The 17,030-nt window shown below is 40.1% G+C and overlaps 3 protein-coding genes and 1 long non-coding RNA gene across 6 annotated transcripts; 3 read left to right on the plus strand and 1 right to left on the minus strand.

The window, feature by feature from the left end:
* Positions 1 to 332: 332 nt before the first annotated feature.
* Atg13 (Autophagy-related 13) lies at positions 333 to 3,265 on the plus strand. Its single transcript, XM_018000320.2, has one exon. The coding sequence runs from the start codon at positions 698 to 700 to the stop codon at positions 2,342 to 2,344; it is 1,647 nt and encodes a 548-aa protein (XP_017855809.1). The 5' UTR covers positions 333 to 697; the 3' UTR covers positions 2,345 to 3,265.
* Positions 3,266 to 6,762: 3,497 nt separating this feature from the next.
* LOC108608772 (uncharacterized) lies at positions 6,763 to 7,750 on the plus strand. Its single transcript, XM_018000324.2, has one exon. It carries the CDS (start codon positions 6,949 to 6,951, stop codon positions 7,591 to 7,593), a length of 645 nt encoding a protein of 214 aa, XP_017855813.1. The 5' UTR covers positions 6,763 to 6,948; the 3' UTR covers positions 7,594 to 7,750.
* A 323-nt stretch (positions 7,751 to 8,073) lies between these two features.
* stck (LIM zinc finger domain containing stck) lies at positions 8,074 to 11,149 on the plus strand. 3 transcript variants are annotated; one of them, XM_089474367.1, is made up of 7 exons: positions 8,075 to 8,234; positions 8,520 to 8,618; positions 9,490 to 9,609; positions 9,675 to 9,980; positions 10,037 to 10,178; positions 10,245 to 10,503; positions 10,568 to 11,149. In XM_089474367.1, exons 2-7 carry the CDS (start codon positions 8,605 to 8,607, stop codon positions 10,762 to 10,764), a joined length of 1,038 nt encoding a protein of 345 aa, XP_089330493.1. In that variant the 5' UTR covers positions 8,075 to 8,234; positions 8,520 to 8,604; the 3' UTR covers positions 10,765 to 11,149. The 3 variants fall into 3 exon arrangements, with proteins under 3 accessions (XP_017855812.1, XP_089330493.1, XP_017855810.1); XM_018000323.2 differs by lacking the exon at positions 8,520 to 8,618 and having other exon boundaries at positions 8,074 to 8,234; XM_018000321.2 differs by lacking the exons at positions 8,075 to 8,234; positions 8,520 to 8,618 and adding an exon at positions 9,250 to 9,411.
* LOC149270318 (uncharacterized) lies at positions 8,478 to 8,935 on the minus strand. The gene is made up of 2 exons (XR_016271091.1): positions 8,795 to 8,935; positions 8,478 to 8,744 (listed from the first exon to the last, which is right to left on the minus strand). It is a non-coding gene; the product is annotated as an uncharacterized LOC149270318 (long non-coding RNA).
* Positions 11,150 to 17,030: the final 5,881 nt, after the last annotated feature.

Consider the following 17,030-nt stretch of genomic DNA (forward strand, 5'->3'; position numbering starts at 1 on the left):
TTTCATAAAAAACATATTTGGAACTCACAGATTCAGAGCGCATTTTGGAGATTTTTATTAACTAAATTAAAAATACACATAGAATAATGTAACCATTTTATTAAGATATTAAGCCATTAACAAAAACTGTTTATGTATTGGGAGTACTCAACTAGTATTCTATTCAAAAATGAACTTGAGTATCAATTATTGTTATACTTTTTTTTTCACTGTGAATGTGAGTATTCACAAATCACTGTTTTGGTTTTCATGTAATCGCCTATTTTGAGAGCCTGGCAACTCTGCGTCAAGCCCACACAACATTGAGTATGGCAGCACCAGCACGTCGCATTCGCTTTTGCTTTAGTTCAATGGCGGACAGTAACGAAAAAAGTGGGAGTGATCTTTGTTTTTCTCTTATATTAAAGAATTCAATGAAGTAAATGTTTTAACAAATAATAAACACTTCAAGCAAATAATTTGTAGTGCTTTTAAAATGTCTAAGCATGTGTTAATCGTTAATCGAAGTGTCAAAGCATAAAGTGCACAAACAAAAACAAAAAAGAAAAATTCCAGAGAATACTGCGAATTGGCATAGACAGACAATACGCGGAAGCAGTGTAAGAAGCAAAACAAAAAACGAACTTTGTACGCTGTTGCAAGTACATCAAACGGAAAACAAACTCAACTATCTAAAATATAAGAAATAAACACAAAAATGTCTGCGCAACGTTTAAACGCAGCCGAAAAAGAACTAGAAAAATACATAAAATTCCTGGCGTTCAAGACAGCTCAAGTTGTGGTGCAATCTCGCCTGGGCGAGAAGATACAAACGCAATGCAATCCGCTGGGTGGCAATGATTGGTTCAATATTGTTGTGCAGGATCATCCCGATGTGCTGGACGAGACGAAACGTGCGCTGGCCCTCAAGCAAGGCGAAAGCATCCTCCAACGTCTACCGTTATGCGTTGAGATTTCGCTAAGGACAACCGAGGGGGACAAAATGATACTGGAGGTGTGGTCGTTGGATCTGCTGCCAGTGGACAGTAATAAAGCGACTGCTGGAGAGGATTGCAAGGGCGAGGGCGGCAACATAAATGCCTTCAATGACAGTCAAACATTGAAGGCTTCCTCCCATCAGCTGCACGTCATCTACAATCGGATGAGCATTATGCTAAAGTCGCTTATCTCGCTCACACGCACGACACCCGCCTATAAGCTGTCGCGTCGCCAGTGCCCGGACTCATATGGCATCTACTATCGTGTCTATGTGGATCGGCCGCAGGTGCACACGCTGGGCGAGCGACACAAGCAAGTGAAAATTGGTCAGCTAAATACGATTCTGGGATCGGTAATCATGTCGGTGGCTTATCGCACAAAACTCACCATTTCGCCCACGGCCGGACACCAGGCGGCAGCTACGGCACATCAGGCGCAACAACACAATGCCATCATGCTGAAGTCGGATCACTTTCGACCTGCCAGCGATGCCAGCTCTCCCATCCAGCAGATGTCGACGGTGAAGCCTGCGGCGGGCGGTGCAGGTGGTGCAGCTGGCACTGGAGCGGCGTCCGATAAACGTTTCATAGACATTGAGAAACCGTTGCGTCCAGGTGCATTTACAGATCTGGGCAAGCTGCGTCAATTTACTGAGACTGATTTCGTACTGCCGGAAACGCCACCATTTGAGTGGATGCTGCGCACGCGGCATGAGAGCAATGGCAGCGGCTCCATAGAATCTCTGAATCGCAAATGTGAATCGCCAGTTCTCAACAACAACAATAACAACAACAACTACAGCATTAATGGCAGCAGCTGCAACAACATCAATCAAAACCACAACAACAACAACTCAACAGCATTTAAGAGCTTTGAGAAATCAACAACAGCCGCAGCAGCACCTAGTGCAGCATCGCCCATTAAGAGTCTACTTATCCCCGCGAGCAGTGCCACATTGCGCTACAAGTCAGCGTCAATGTTGCAGGAACAGGCATCCGCGTCCTCATCGCAGCTGCAACAGCCACCAGACGACGACAGTCTGCTGAAGGAGCTGCATTTTCCGTTCGCCTCGCCCACATCGCAGGTGAATGATCTGGCGAAGTTCTATCGGGAATGCTATTATGCGCCGCCATTGCTCGGGCTGAACGAACTGCAGGCGCCTGCAACAAGTTGTAGCGCCACAGCGGCAGCTTCTGCTGCTCTATCCAGCAATGCAACCGATGGCAGCATGGATGACTTGTCGCGCCAGCTGGAGCAGTTTGAGACATCGCTAGAGGATTACGATAAGCTCGTCTCGCAATTCGGACTGAGCGCCTCCTCGTCAACGGGCAGTCGCAGCAGCGGCGGCCTTCAGATGAGCAATTGAAGAGATCAAAGGAGACAGAAAAATAGAGTGAGATAGCTTGAACGAGGGTCGTTTCAATAGTAGCTCAGACTAGTTAAGTTTCAATGATAGGCTCAAGATAATTTGTACTTTGTGCGCTCTTTAAATTGTTTACACTGAATAGGCTATTATGATATTATTATCTTCATGTCTCCATTGCATACATATAACATAAAAAGAAGAAGAAAAGAAATTCTTACTTATAGGCTAGTTAAATGGGCTTCAGTTTTGTATAGTAATCAAGTAGGGAGCTCATCACGTTTCACGTTTTCAGTGCAACGATTCATAATATACGAACCGATCATCCAAACTCTTTTATACATATATGTTATTCGATTGGGGCGTACGCTCCGCTTGTTGTTTATTTTCCTCTTTGTTTATGTGCCTTCGTAGGAAATACACAAATATACACACTTGAATATAATATATACAAAAATGCATCGATCCAATTGGCTACAGTTTAGATTTGGAGCGAAATAAAAGTTGCCTTTTGCTTATCGAGAATAATAACGAGCTCATAATTCGTAATTTGAACTACCTAAGGATCTAAGTAGATCTAAAGTAGCACCAAGCTATTAGCCTAACCAAATTTGTATGAAAGACTTGAATAGTTTTACGAATTGTACATACATATTTGTCTAGTAATATTATTTTGTATATAGCCAGGGAGAGAGAATAAATAAGGAGCTGCATTAACAAATGTAAAATATTCTTCATTCTACTCTATTTTATTCGATATATTTGTATTGTCGCGCTTTGTTATTTATTGGTTCCACGAAATGTGCTAAGTTTTGCATCTTAATCAAATTGAAACACATATAGTATCTATATTATATATGTGTATGCATATAAAAAATAAGGAAAATATGTCAAATTAAACGAAATTGTTTAACAGAACACAAATTGTTTATTTATTTATACCCAAATGCCTTTGATTATCAACTCTAGCTGATCATGATTGTATATTTGTATATGTATGTCATACAAAATTGTAATACTGGCTTTTAGAACCTGCCCTACGATTCACCTTCAAACTTGCCAATCAGCTAGCTCGAGAAACTATCCTAATCATAAATACATACAAATTGTTTGTAATTGAATCGCGTGATATGGATTCAACATAAACTATAAACCTGAGATTATTTCTATCAGCTTCTTCCAGGAAATGTTCTACGGGAACAGCTATGAACTGTTCGCATCTTGTTTAAGTCAGTTGTTAGTTTTTTTTTTGCTCGATCGTAGCAATTAAATATTATATAATGAGCCGCAGAGTTGTTGTTGCTGTTGTCGTGGTTGTGGTTTGCTGTCCGTTGGGTTTTAGCTGCACTCAGTATTCAGTACAAAAACAACTGCTAGATATTAGGCAAATTTCTCGGCACCCATACCACTCTTAAAAGTTATGTTCTTCATCTGGCAGACAATTTAAGTTGAATCAGCTGAACACATTATTTTTCTTTGCCTGGAACACATTCTTTTCATAATGCATTGCTAATGGTGATCTTAAGTGTATCAGAGCTCTATATGATGCATCGCTAATGTAGATCATAAATATATGTATGATGATTCGCTAATGAAGCTTTTAACTAAACATTAGTAAGTGTGTTTGCTATTCACCATCATTCAGATAATTGCTCTTTTTGTTTTAGTTTCTTTTTGTCGTTAGGCATTAAAAGTGCATTGCAAAATGTTTGATTTTTTTTTTTTTTTTTTTTTACTGTCCACGTAGAATGAACGTCACTATGGCAACGACATCGCTAAGGTTAAATAGTTTTATTTTTAAATATACATATACAAACACATTGATGCATACGAGTTTGTGAGAACAGATGTTGCCATGGATGTGTTGAACTTCTACAGTAGAAGTATCATTGCGTATGTACGCACAGGCATTTGTGTGTGTGTTAGTATTGCGCTTTTTGTTTTGCTACATCTTATCTGTTGTTTTGCTAATTCGCTATTTCTATTTTTCCTCAAGTGCCTTAAGCGCAAATAGGCAAGTTCACACATACATACGTATATAACTATCAGAGCAGGGTTGGTCCGGTAAGTTTGCCCGGTTGCCGTTGAGGAGGCTGGCAAACTTTTGGTGTGACTGTCGCACCCAACAGGTCATTGGTAGTAGTGTAGTGTGCATATATTTGCCGTCGTCACACCAATGCATAAATATAATTCGCCTTTGTTGATTCGCTGTTGCCAGGCGAATTGATATTCGCCTTTGGCTTTGTCATAGACCGCAACGTTGGCTGTGTAAAACAGCTCGCCGTCAACCTTACTCAACATTGTATCGTTGCAAATTGCAAGTGCGTGTGTGTGTGTGTGTGTATGTGTGTGCATAATAATTGGTTTCGCCAGGCAAACACTGCGCTCCATTTTGGAGCCCCTGTTACCCCCACTAAGGTTGCACGCGTAGGTCGACCGTTGCCACCGCCAACGTCAAAGTTGTTTTCATTAGTTTCAGCTTCGGCGTCCCGCGTCCGGCGTCCGACGGTTTGGCAAGCTAGTTGTATATCTCTTCGCGGGGAGCTAACTCTCACTTTTGCACCCACACAGCTCAAACTCAATTTATATTTATTCAACCAGACTTTGGCCGCTAGTCATTCATATAATCTTTGATTGCTGTGAAGATTAGATAAATGCTATCAAAAATTATGTAGTTACATAGATCCCATGGTGGGAAACGTAACAATATATGTATGTACATATATACATATGTATATGTATTATATGAATTGCAGTTAAATAAGATCAGAATAATACAATGCGATTCACGTGCCTTGCAATAAATTACCTTTAAAGTAAAATTCAATATTTTCGGCATTCCATGATAAGAAACCTGAAAAATCCAAACGCAGCAAAATAAAAGTTCGTACATATGTATGTATGTATATATGTGTGTTATAAACAAAAAATATATACGATACCGATAAGCAGAAAAAGTAAAACATTTGTACGATTATGCTTTGCTTAGGTATTCGTCAATGCACATTTTTGGAATTTTTCTGTGAAAACTTTAAAGATTAATGGCTGCGTGGCAGTTTACGAGCGACTGGTCAATTGCTGCATAACAGTTTGGAAGCAACTGGTTTTACGAGTTGCAGTATATAGACACACACGCGCATACAAATACTGTGCATGTGTCGGTATGTTAATGCATATGCACAAACTCGCAAACAAGGGGCGAGCTGTTGTTGTTTGTCTGGTTTGCCGGTTTTTGCGCCAGCTGCAATAATAAATAGCATAATTGAAGTTATATTTAGACACCCACTGTATCCGCTTGCAGCCGACTATTTGAGACAATCTGTGGGCTCTGTTACAGCGGATCGATTGTCAAAGTTTAGCCATATTAAGCTCTAGCTCTATTACATGTCGTTCCCAGAACAGTCTAGCCCACATGAGCATAAGAGAATCATTTGTAATTTAATTATAGCGTCCCAACTGTTGCTACGTGCCATTTGTCTGGTAGAACACAGGCAACATTGTAAGGCGCCACCTTTCGGTGTTGTTTTTTGTTTTTTTGTTTTTGCTTTGTATTTTTATTTTATTTTTTTCAGATGGCCTCGACGACGCTTTGTTTGCTTTCATTATGTAGTGACAAACAAAAGTCGTTGATCGAATCGCGCCTGGTTGTTAATGGGTTGATAGTAGGATAAAGGTACTGTTATAAAATGATAAGAAGCTTCATAAAACTACAAGGTTTCATTACAATTACATATTTACATACACATGTACGAACAGACGTTTGATTGTAGTTAAGCTTGTTTGTATAAAATGCAATAATAATTGCAATGCGGAAACTGAATATCAGAAATTGCAAACCTCACACTGTAAGGCGGAAGTGTAATTCACAGATCAGGCATCATTTAAATTAGTATTCAGAATAGAATATTGCGAATATTGAATTGTACTGACTGAATAAAATTTCCTCTTATCAACTATACTTAAAAATGTTTGAGCATATTAAATCATCAGAGTACAAAAATAATTTATTTATTTATTATTATCATCAATAGAAATAAGGTTATTAAATATATATGATACGTTATTACAGCAAGTTACTTGTAAATAACATTTTGATCTACAAATTGAAATAAATGTAAGATTGGGCGCGTAAATTCAAGCACGATATTTGTTATCGGTTCCTTAAATAAATTTCCTCATACACTGGACTGCCAACTTAACTCAAACTTAGCAACTACTTGGTCGATTATACTGGTTTATTGGTGGGCAACTCAACTTTATTTATTTAGTACATCAAAAATGTAAAAAATTGTTTGTTTGATAGAATATTTCACTATTAAAACAGTTTTTAAATATATTTTTAGACATTTTTGGATATATGGAGTATCGAAATAATTTGTCCAATTTAAGATCCACAATATTCACAGCCTAGTTAATGTAGTGACTTATCGATATGTTATTCGATTATAGCTTCTGCTCTGCTAACTTCGACTTGAGAAACTAGGGTGTTAAATAAATAGTATATTGAAATATATTTATATCAGGCGTGTTTAAGCCAGCTAACGAAGCTGGCCAATTACAAAAAAATACATACCGGCGATAAGCCGTACACGTGCACCTACTGCCACATGCAGTTCAGGCAGCAGGGCACGCTCATCAACCACATAAGGACGCACACGAATCTCGTCAGTCAGCCAGCCAGACTGGAGCACACAGCAATGCCAGCGCATCTTGGACACGGTGCACAACAGCTGACAAATGGCTTGCTGCAAAACAACCTGCACAGCACAACGCCCAACTTTCTGCAGCTGGACCATCATCCACTGCTGCATTTCCTTGAAGGCAGCACAACAGTAAGCTCTTTGGTTGCGAGTAATGCAGCGGCAGCTGCGGCGTCCGCTGCTACGGCGGGCAATACGGGGACAGCGCCAATAAATCCAAAAACTGAACCTAACCAGACCGAACAGACCCCTCGCTTAAACGTGGGCACCATTAATATGTTAAGAAGCGACAATCCCGATCGCCCATTTGGCTGTAGCGTCTGCCGGCGCTTCTTCTCCCAGCAGAGTACCCTGGTAAACCACATTAAGACGCACACGGGCGAGAAACCATACAAATGCAAGATCTGTGATGCAAGTTTCCGGCAAGTGGCCACGCTCAACAATCACATGAAGATCCATACTGGAGAGAAACCGTACAACTGTTCCTACTGCCCCAAACAGTTCCGGCAAAAGAGTACTCTCCAAAATCATATAAGGATCCACAAATGCTAGTTTGGATATTAGATAAAATTCGGATACAGTTATAAGTGCGATACATACACCAACACATGCGTAATACATTAAAATACATTAAAAACAAACATGATGTACTGAAAAGTGTTATTTATCTGCTATGCAGAGCGCAATTAAATGTGAAAAAAACTGAAAACTATAGTATGTTCGTCGAGCTAGAATATCTTTTAATTTACAGCATTCTCAATATGAAATTTAATTACTTATTAACTATCAGTTTTATATTCCTTTTATCTTCCCCAGTAGATCAAACATAATATACAAATTATCTAAAGCCATTTCAATGCATTGGGCTCATTTATACCTATCAACAATACGAATACATAAATTTATAGATATTTCGGATAGTTTTATAAATATTTATTTAGTTAAGAACGGTGTTTTATTTTAGAAAGTAGTCAGCTCTGTTAAGAGATCAGTAACAAAATGTTAAGTTAACAGTCGTCATGAATAACAGAAAATGTTCATTCATTTCGAACTAGTCGAGCAACAGAAATTACCTTGGTTCGCTCAATGAATAGTTCGATTGAACATATACCAAACGAACAATTTTAATTGAGTGAGAATTTTAATGAAAAAGCTAATATTGCTTTAAATAATTTGTGTCAGTGTTCTTATAGGTAAATAGAGTTAATCACTGGATATAGACATCCAAAGTGCCCACGAATCAATTGCGTAAATAATAAGATAAGAGTTTCAGATGTACGCCCAATTTGGCAAGACCTCTGTTGTTGTTCTTGTTGTTGTTGGTGGCCACAAACACAAATATGAGCAGTGTTGGCCATTTTAGCTAAATTGAGAGAAATTCATATATAGTTAAGAAACCGGACTCGGCCATAAAATAGCTGAACAACCAACACTGATTTATAGAAAAGATACTTTTATATTTTGTTTGCCGTTTTCAGTGAAGCTTAAAACGTCGAGCGTGTACGTAGAAATTGACTGAGGCGAGCTGCAACAAGTGCAACAAGTGAAAGCCAATTACCAGAAATGCCGCCCGTTCAGTAAGCGAAACAAGCAGAACATTCCAAATTGAATATTAACGATATTACATCATCGTCATTATCATCATAACGCTAAAAGTGACCCAAATTCCGCTTTGCTTCATTCATTAATTTTTGGTCAAGGTGCTGCAAAATTTAATTGATTAGAAAAAGCACAATCATCACTTAAAACTCACTCCAAATACAATTATGCAGACCATTACGACTTTTTGGTATCAGTTAGACATGTGCTGGGTATTTGCTGCCCGCATAAGTTGCACTTTCTTGGTGTTAAAGCGCCAGATGTTTACTCCATCGATGACGTCATGGCAACATTCAAATTTATTTATAGCCGCCGCTGCCGCACAGTTGCGTTGTTTACCTAGTGGCGTATGTGTGTATATGTAGCTGTACGATTGTGTGTGTGTGTGTGATTTGGCGTCTCTCTCAGTGGCGCTCAATTCAAATGGTGCACACTTTTCGATTGCAAATCGAACTCCTACTTTAGCTGACCCTCCGCCCATCTGCTTTGTTCAACGATTGCTTTGCAACTGTCGACACTCGTAGTGCACCGAAGTCGAAGCTACTTATGACTACATTGCCCAAATCAATCCACAAGGAATGCAAAGCTTTTTAACATTCGTCAGAAATATGATTCATTCGCGTCAACAATGCTGGTTCGCTTGCTTGATAAGCCAGCCACGCAAACTTTGCGTTCCCCAAAACGTCTCCGTTTTCCAGTTGTCATTTCCATGCGCTACCCCACATAGTTGTGAGCTAAAGCCTTCATCATGATGTACTCCAAAGCTGAAGTGTAACTGATTGCTAATCATGTGTATTTCAAAATGTGACCTATACTAATCCTAAATGGTTTATCCTTCTTCCCTTGCAGAGTTCAGGCCATCAATATGTCGCTGGGTGCAATGCATTGCACGAGATGCTCTGACGGATTCGAGCCCACCGAGAAGATTGTCAATTCCAACGGCGAGCTCTGGCACACGCAATGCTTTGTGTAAGTGCACACTTGATATATTTGATTGATAATTGTATTGTTATTTTCTATATTTCCTCTTAAAGCTGCGCTCAGTGCTTCCGACCGTTTCAGGATGGCATTTTTTACGAGTTCGAGGGACGCAAGTACTGTGAACGGGACTTCCATGTGCTATTCGCACCATGTTGCAACAAGTGCGGCGAGTTCGTAATTGGACGTGTCATTAAAGCCATGTCCGCCAGTTGGCATCCGCAGTGCTTCCGGTGTCAGTTGTGCGCCAAAGAGCTGGCCGACAGTGGCTTCATTCGCAACCAAAATCGTGCACTTTGCCATGAATGCAATGCCAAGGTGAAGGCAGAGATAACGGGTCGCTATGTGTGCCAGAAGTGTCAGTAAGTGGGCGTGGTCTCAAATACTCGAAATGATAAACTAACCCAGATCTTTATAGTGGCCTGATTGACGAGGAACCGTTGCGATTCCGTGGCGAAGTGTATCATGGCTATCACTTCAACTGCTCGGCCTGTGGCACAGAATTGGATGCCACAGCGCGCGAAGTCAAGAGTCGGCCTGGCCTGGTCGCGAACGATATGGTGGATATAACTTAAGCTCTGCATATGACTATTGTATATTTAACAACTGTTTAATTTTTTATTTAGAACGAGCTGTATTGTCTTCGCTGTCACGACAAGATGGGTATTCCCATTTGTGGCGCCTGTCGCCGACCCATAGAGGAGCGTGTGGTCACAGCGCTGGGCAAACACTGGCACGTTGAGCATTTCGTCTGTGCCAAGTGCGAGAAACCCTTCCTGGGTCATCGCCACTACGAGAAGCGCGGACTGGCATACTGCGAGACGCACTATCATCAACTCTTTGGCAATTTGTGCTTTGTCTGCAATCAAGTCATTGCTGGAGATGGTTAGTTAGAGCTTATTGTTTTATATATTTACTTTGAATACATTTTATTTCATTTTCATTTCAGTTTTCACCGCATTGAACAAGGCATGGTGCGTTCATCACTTTGCCTGCTCCGTGTGCGATACGAAAATGACGCAAAAATCGAAATTCTACGAGTACGATGAAAAGCCAGTGTGCAAGAAATGCTACGAACGGTTCCCTAACGAACTGCGACGACGCCTGCGCACCGCCCACGAGATGACCATGAAGAAGAGTGTCTAGTGGAATAAGCTGTAGCATTCAATTGCCCAGCTCAGCTTTTCCAGCACACAAAATCTACACCAAAACGTGTAAAGTCAAAGTGCCTATTGCCGTTTAGTTCTTTGTTTGTAGTTGTCCACTTCTAACATTCAATGTTAATTCTCAAAACTAAACAAAACACTGTGCCTTTTTCATATAACTGTAAACTTTTAATTTCCGTTGTACTGTAATAATTTCTAAACTAATTTCAAAAGGCGTGTACAGTTCTGGCATCGCTTAACATTTTTATTGTAGCTGTTTTACAACGGCAAACATAACACAAACATATTGTACTGGCAGCTGTTATCTAATTGAATTTTATTTATATACATAAATGTTTTTAATATAAAATAAAATTTAAATGGTAGTCAGAATTTTATTTTCTTAGGGCATTGCTTAAATTAATATAGGCAAAGCAAATAATCCGCCATACGGCAACAAAACTAAGCTGCTAACGCAATGTTAAACTCCTGTTAAAATCGATAAATTATCGATGTATTAGTTTGGCGGTTACGACCACTGTTCTGAATTTTTAAACCTGTTAGGAAGAATATTCCAAATGCGAATGGCTGCTAGCCAACAGATAAATGTATGAATATCACAAATATTTTCTATTGTATGGATAGTAATACAGCTCAAGACACTATTATTAGCTCCTAAGTTGAAATATATTCCACTCGAAGACTCTCGAAGTTAACTCTTTGTAAATTCGCTCCAATAGCTTTTATTATTAGTCTCTTCAGTGATTTTTCTTTTCTCTGTCTTCCGTGTTATTAATAATATAATTGGTTTGCTCTGGCAATGCGATATCTATATTTGTTCAGCCAACATGAAGATGCAATTTATTGCATGCATTAAGGGAGACAATATAATGGGGCATCGACGTTTATTAATTTGTCATGGGCTTAAACGGAGCTGGTATCGTTGTCTGCCAAGCCAAAGTCCTTTGCACTCATTGCATTTCAACACGTTTGGCAGTTTCAGTTTTTCGACTGCCCCAAAAGAAACGAAGACAACGCACATTAATTAGGACCCTTCATTAGACACATGCCTATCAAGCAGACTTGGAATCGGACAAGTGCGCCCTCGGCTATATCCAGAATCGTTGCTGGTGCATTGGATATATCCAAGTTTTATGTAATTAAGCCAGACGCGCTCACAATTTAAATTGCTGCAGCGCCGCATCGCGTCGGGTTGGGCCGAGCCTTCTGCTCGTTCTTCATACGAGTCCCGTCGCGTCGCGTCTCTCCCTCCGTATCTGTATCACGAATTGGCAATTGAGCAGCTCAGTCGGAGAGTTGGAGCAATTTGCAGAGAGTCGACGAGGCTGAGCCGAGAACCTCCTCATCAAGATCCTCACCGGGGCATCCGTAGCAGCAGCAGCTTCGTCTTCTTTCTGGCTGCGACGTTCGCTCGTCAGCGTTTGAGCCAATAATTATGGTTATTAATCGGCTGGAGAATTGGCTGCTAATTTGCAGTTTAGTTACAAATTCTGGCCGCCAGCGTGCAATTACTCGCTTAAATTATAGCTTCAAAATAAACAAAACGCCGCAACGCCCGATCTGGGGGCCCGAAAGTTGGCGGGGGGCAAAGGTCACGCCGTATGGCAAACGCACATTGCATTTTATATGTTTGCTTATCAGAGAGGCCATCAGGAGGCTACGCTGCTCATCAGCTAATGATGCTCAGAGTCGAGTCCCTGCCTCTTGTGCTGCTGCTGCTGCTGCAATCAACGTTCACCAGCTGGACTCATAATTAGATGGCCCAGTGCCAGTCATGGGCGTTACTCAATCATGGCCTGATGGCACAACCCCCAAGACGAATCTATCGCCAGTGCGAGTGAGCGAGCGAGCGAGGGCACGATCAGTGCAGCTACAACATAATTTCCAGACTTCTCCGGCTCGTCCACAGTTGCTTGATCCCTTGTCCAATTTGAGAGGCGCTCGCATTTCGCGGCCACGGCAACACTTTTGCTCCGCCAAATCAAATCGTGTGCTGTTTATTTAAATAACCATAATTTAGCAACGCTTCTCGTCTCCGACCATTGACCAATTGGGGGCCCATTTATTAACCCACACACTCTGCAGCACCACGAGCACCACGGGCACCACCAGCACCACCATCAGCAGCAATGGATGGGGCCATGGCCAGTGCTTCAGCTTTATGGTCCGATCTGTTCCCAGTGCCCGGCATCATGAATTTTCATGTTTTGTGAGAACATAAAAATTCAATTTAATATGCTTTCGAGTTCGTTTGGAGTAGGTTTTTAGCAGGAAAACGTTTTGTCTACGGGCACCGGTTAATGAAAATTTAGTTCAATCATTGTGGATAACCGTGTTCGAGCTCGTTTGAACAATCTGGCGAAATACTTTATCATGCATCGAGTTGGGCGATATCGATTTGGTTGTAGGTGTTGATTGGCTAACAGACGAGAGATTCCATGATATCGCTTGATATTGTCACTGCGATCATTTGTTGCACATTATGGCAATGGGTTGATTACGATCGTAGAAATAGTAAACGAAAACTGTGTTGCCTTGGTCTATATTCTGGTGTATCAAGTTTCTGTAAAGGTACAAGTATTTATCTTGAATTAATTGTTCTTCGACTCAGGGAAAAAAAAGGAGAATGAAAGCGAGGGTGTTGTTATTATAAAAGTCGATGAAGGGAAAACATGTTTTTTATAGGAAACCCTCCTTGTATTCAAATAAATTAGTAATAATTAAGGTTAGAACAGAGCGTGGGCGGGGTTAAATATAAGAGTGTGAAATAGGAAAAGGAAAAAGGGCAGAGTTAGAGAGAGCAGTCAGTTACAACGAGAGAGCTAGAGAGAGAGAGAGAGTGAGAGAGCGAGAGAAAATACAGAGATATACAAAAAGCTAGAGGGAGCGAGATAAAGTGGTAGAAACAGAGAGAGACATTAAGAGGCAAAGGACAGAAATACAGTGAGAAGGAGAGCTAGACAGAGATGGAGCAAGAGGGAGAGGGGGAGAATAAGAGAAGAAAATTCGGGAAATCGAAAATATACTTAGAAACAATTGTCGGTTCCTTCACTCGAAGATTATGATATCCGTCGATTATTTTCAACAACTTCAAAGAATTTTTCATTTGTTTAATAAATTTATTAAAATATAAAGATAATTGTATAAATTAAAATTAGTTTTAAATTAAAATATTGCTCACTTTTGTTATATAATATGTGGCTTTTTTTTTAAATGGGTAGCTTGAGTGTTTGGTGCATAGCACAATAAATGCCATTATTAACGATTAACGATTTATGATCGGGATAAGTGCTACGAAATTGGCCAACTTCTAACTTGGCTCGCTGATTCCGCTGTCCGCCTGGGCACTCAGCACGTCAGGTTTAAAAAAAATGAGCTTGTTAACGCTCCATGATGAGCCTAGTTAGTGTCCGCTGCCATGATCTAAACCATATAACCCGAAGCATTGAATCGATCTGTAGATGGATGGCTGCATGGGTGGATAGATGGGAGGATGGATGGTTTCTTGGATCTGCTTGCAGTCCAGCGGGGCCAGCAGTCATTAGAGGTTTATGCAAAATTACAACACGATAACACGTAATCATTAGCGTTGCACTCTGATGCTCAAGATCGCTGCCTCAGACGGTGTGAGCAAACAGTTTGAGATGCAGCAACAACAACAATAACAGCAGCAACAACAATAACAACAACAATAGCAACTTCAATTTGCAGTTTCATTATCAAACGAGGCAAAGAACATAATTTGACTGAGGCCAAAACATTTGGTTACGTCTACGGCTAAAAGAGTCCAATTTGTAGTTGTTGTTGTTTGTGTTGTTGTTGTTGTTGTTGCATGAACTCAGGCTAGTAGTAGTCAGAGTCTATCGATCACGTTTCAAACTGAAAGGCACGACCATGACGACGATGTGGCTCCGATTATGGCCACGTTCTTGTTGTTGTTACTGTTTGTTGTTGTTGTTGCATAGTTTGCACAAGACGCCATTGTTCTATTGGGTGCTAGAGGAGTTGGGAAATGCTGACGGTTTTAAAACTTTTATGCAATTAATTGCAACAGTTTTGTGGCTGGAATGCGCTGCTTGTCTGTCCGTCCGTTTGTCCGTCCCTCCGTCCGTCCGTCTATCTGTCTACCCATTGCTGCTGCTGTTCTAACCACTTGCCGTTAATTTTAAAATTGTGCTCACGTTCTGGCAATTTGCTGACCACCCACATGCAAATGCAAATGCAAGTAGAAGTGCTCCAGTCGGGCATGCTCGACTTGAAGATATCCTAAATTATGCTGTGAGCTTACTGTTAGACTAAAGCTACAATTTGAATATCATAGTATATACATTGATATTTTAATATATTTAAGGGAATATACTCAATAAATATCAAAGATCTCTTTGGCTAGCTTTGACATCTTTATAGCCAAGCCTATTATACCCGTTTACATCTTGACTGGTTGGTATTGAAAACGGCCACCCCTTACCTGAATTCGATTCGTGGAAAATTAGACGCCCGCTCCGAGCTGGCCGGCAGCTAGTGTGCGAGTTGGAACAAGCTGGCAGTGAGCATTTCATTTGCCATTTGCCCATTGCCAATTGCCAATTGGCAGTCGCCAGTTGCATGTTGGCAGTTGCAAGTTTGTATTGAGTCTGCGCCAGCTCTTTGGCTAATTTGACACTTGGGGCAGTTGCACAATTGACTTGCAGGCGGACAGGTTAGCGGAAACGCAGGCGCCTCTTCTAACTGAGCTGCGCTTGGATGCATCGCTTGCCAGGAATTGCGCTTGCCGCAGCTGAAAGATTGCATTGGCAATGCGGTGGGTGTCGATGCGAGTGGGTGGACTGAATGACATCTTTGTAATTATATTCAATGACCATTGACTATATACACATTCATTATATGGCATATATACATATAGCATATATCATATATACTTAATTAAGCGATTGAGCGTGATGTATACGTATGATTTATAATGTATGTAAGGCTAGACTTCGTCGAGAGCAACGCCTGAAAGGCTGAGAAGCTGCGATGTGATGGATATCTATTAATTCTATTTATGTCTAAATTTTCATTAAATTTATGGAAAATTTTAATTGTATGACTTAATATATGCCATTCTTTTATACAATGAACTAGAGTTGTTATTCTTAAATTATATATATTTAAAAAAAATTAAAAAAAAAATTTTAAAAGTGTTCATACACTCATACATACACGTATTCAATATACATTGAGTGGAGTATTATTTATAAATTCTCATGGTTATTCTCGGACTCTATGGATTGTCCTTTCAGAAGGGTTCAACCCAGTTCAAGCTAGTGCAAGCACTGGGAGAGTCATTACAAGAATACCGATTATTTGGTGACTGATCATGGGGAGAACGATCGGAGGGAGAGCGATCACTCCTCCGCTCTCCCATCTTCAACTCCTATTCCAACTGTCTTTCCTTAGATTGAAAGTCACTTATGATAATTCACAATTGAAGATATTTTATATTAATACTTAATTTCAATAAATAAATAGTTGACCCTAAATATGAAATGATGTAATTTTAATATGAATAATTTGACTTAATTTTTTTTAATTTTAGCGCTATTATTATACAATTAATATTTCATTACTCTGAACCATTTACTGAAGAAATGTATATATTTAAAATAATTATTTTAATATTATATTCGCATTTTTTATATCTCACTCAGATATACAGATTTTATAAGCTAGCTTTAGGGCTGCCCTTAAAAATACAATGTCTATTACTCTGATTTTGCCTACAGCAGTAAGCCTTTAAGCTCGATTCGGCCTGAACTCAATTGAAGAATCATGCAGCTGGTTAGTGAATCAGTTCACGTATAAAATGTTTATCCAGCAATAAAAAATCAATAAGTATAACTATCATCTATCATAAAAAATAAAAATTATAAATGTTCTCAGAACAGCATTCTCGTCAAAAGTATATTCTTAGAATCGCAGCTGATCAATCAATTCCATAAATCCCACTCAATCTTATTTCCGGCAGGCACTTCTCACGCCGTGGAAAGCATTTCACAAATTGCACGCATTTAAGGAATGCGCTAAAAAACGAAATTTCATGACAAATTAACAGAGGAATAAAGCGAAGCCCGAATGCCCAGCCCAGCCCACGACGACGACGACAACAACAACAACAACAACAACAACAACAGCAGCGACATCAGCAGCGACAACGAACGGGCATTGGGTTAGGCTTCTTTGTATGGGCTGTCAGAGCTAGTCGGA

The sequence above is a fragment of the Drosophila arizonae genome, chromosome 2, assembly GCF_054131065.1.
Source record: "Drosophila arizonae isolate 15081-1271.41 chromosome 2, UAZ_ARI_1.0, whole genome shotgun sequence".
NCBI lineage: Eukaryota > Metazoa > Arthropoda > Insecta > Diptera > Drosophilidae > Drosophila > Drosophila arizonae.

Coding starts and splice junctions, on each gene's coding strand:
- stck (XM_018000321.2), top strand. CDS start 9,389: ATGATGTACTCCAAAGCTGAAGT. Junction 9,981..10,036: donor TATGTGTGCCAGAAGTGTCA/GTAAGTGGGCGT, acceptor AGATCTTTATAG/TGGCCTGATTGACGAGGAAC. Junction 10,504..10,567: donor TCAAGTCATTGCTGGAGATG/GTTAGTTAGAGC, acceptor TTTTCATTTCAG/TTTTCACCGCATTGAACAAG.
- Atg13 (XM_018000320.2), top strand. CDS start 698: ATGTCTGCGCAACGTTTAAACGCAGCCGAAAAAGAACTAGAAAAATAC.
- LOC108608772 (XM_018000324.2), top strand. CDS start 6,949: ATGCAGTTCAGGCAGCAGGGCACGCTCATCAACCACATAAGGACGCAC.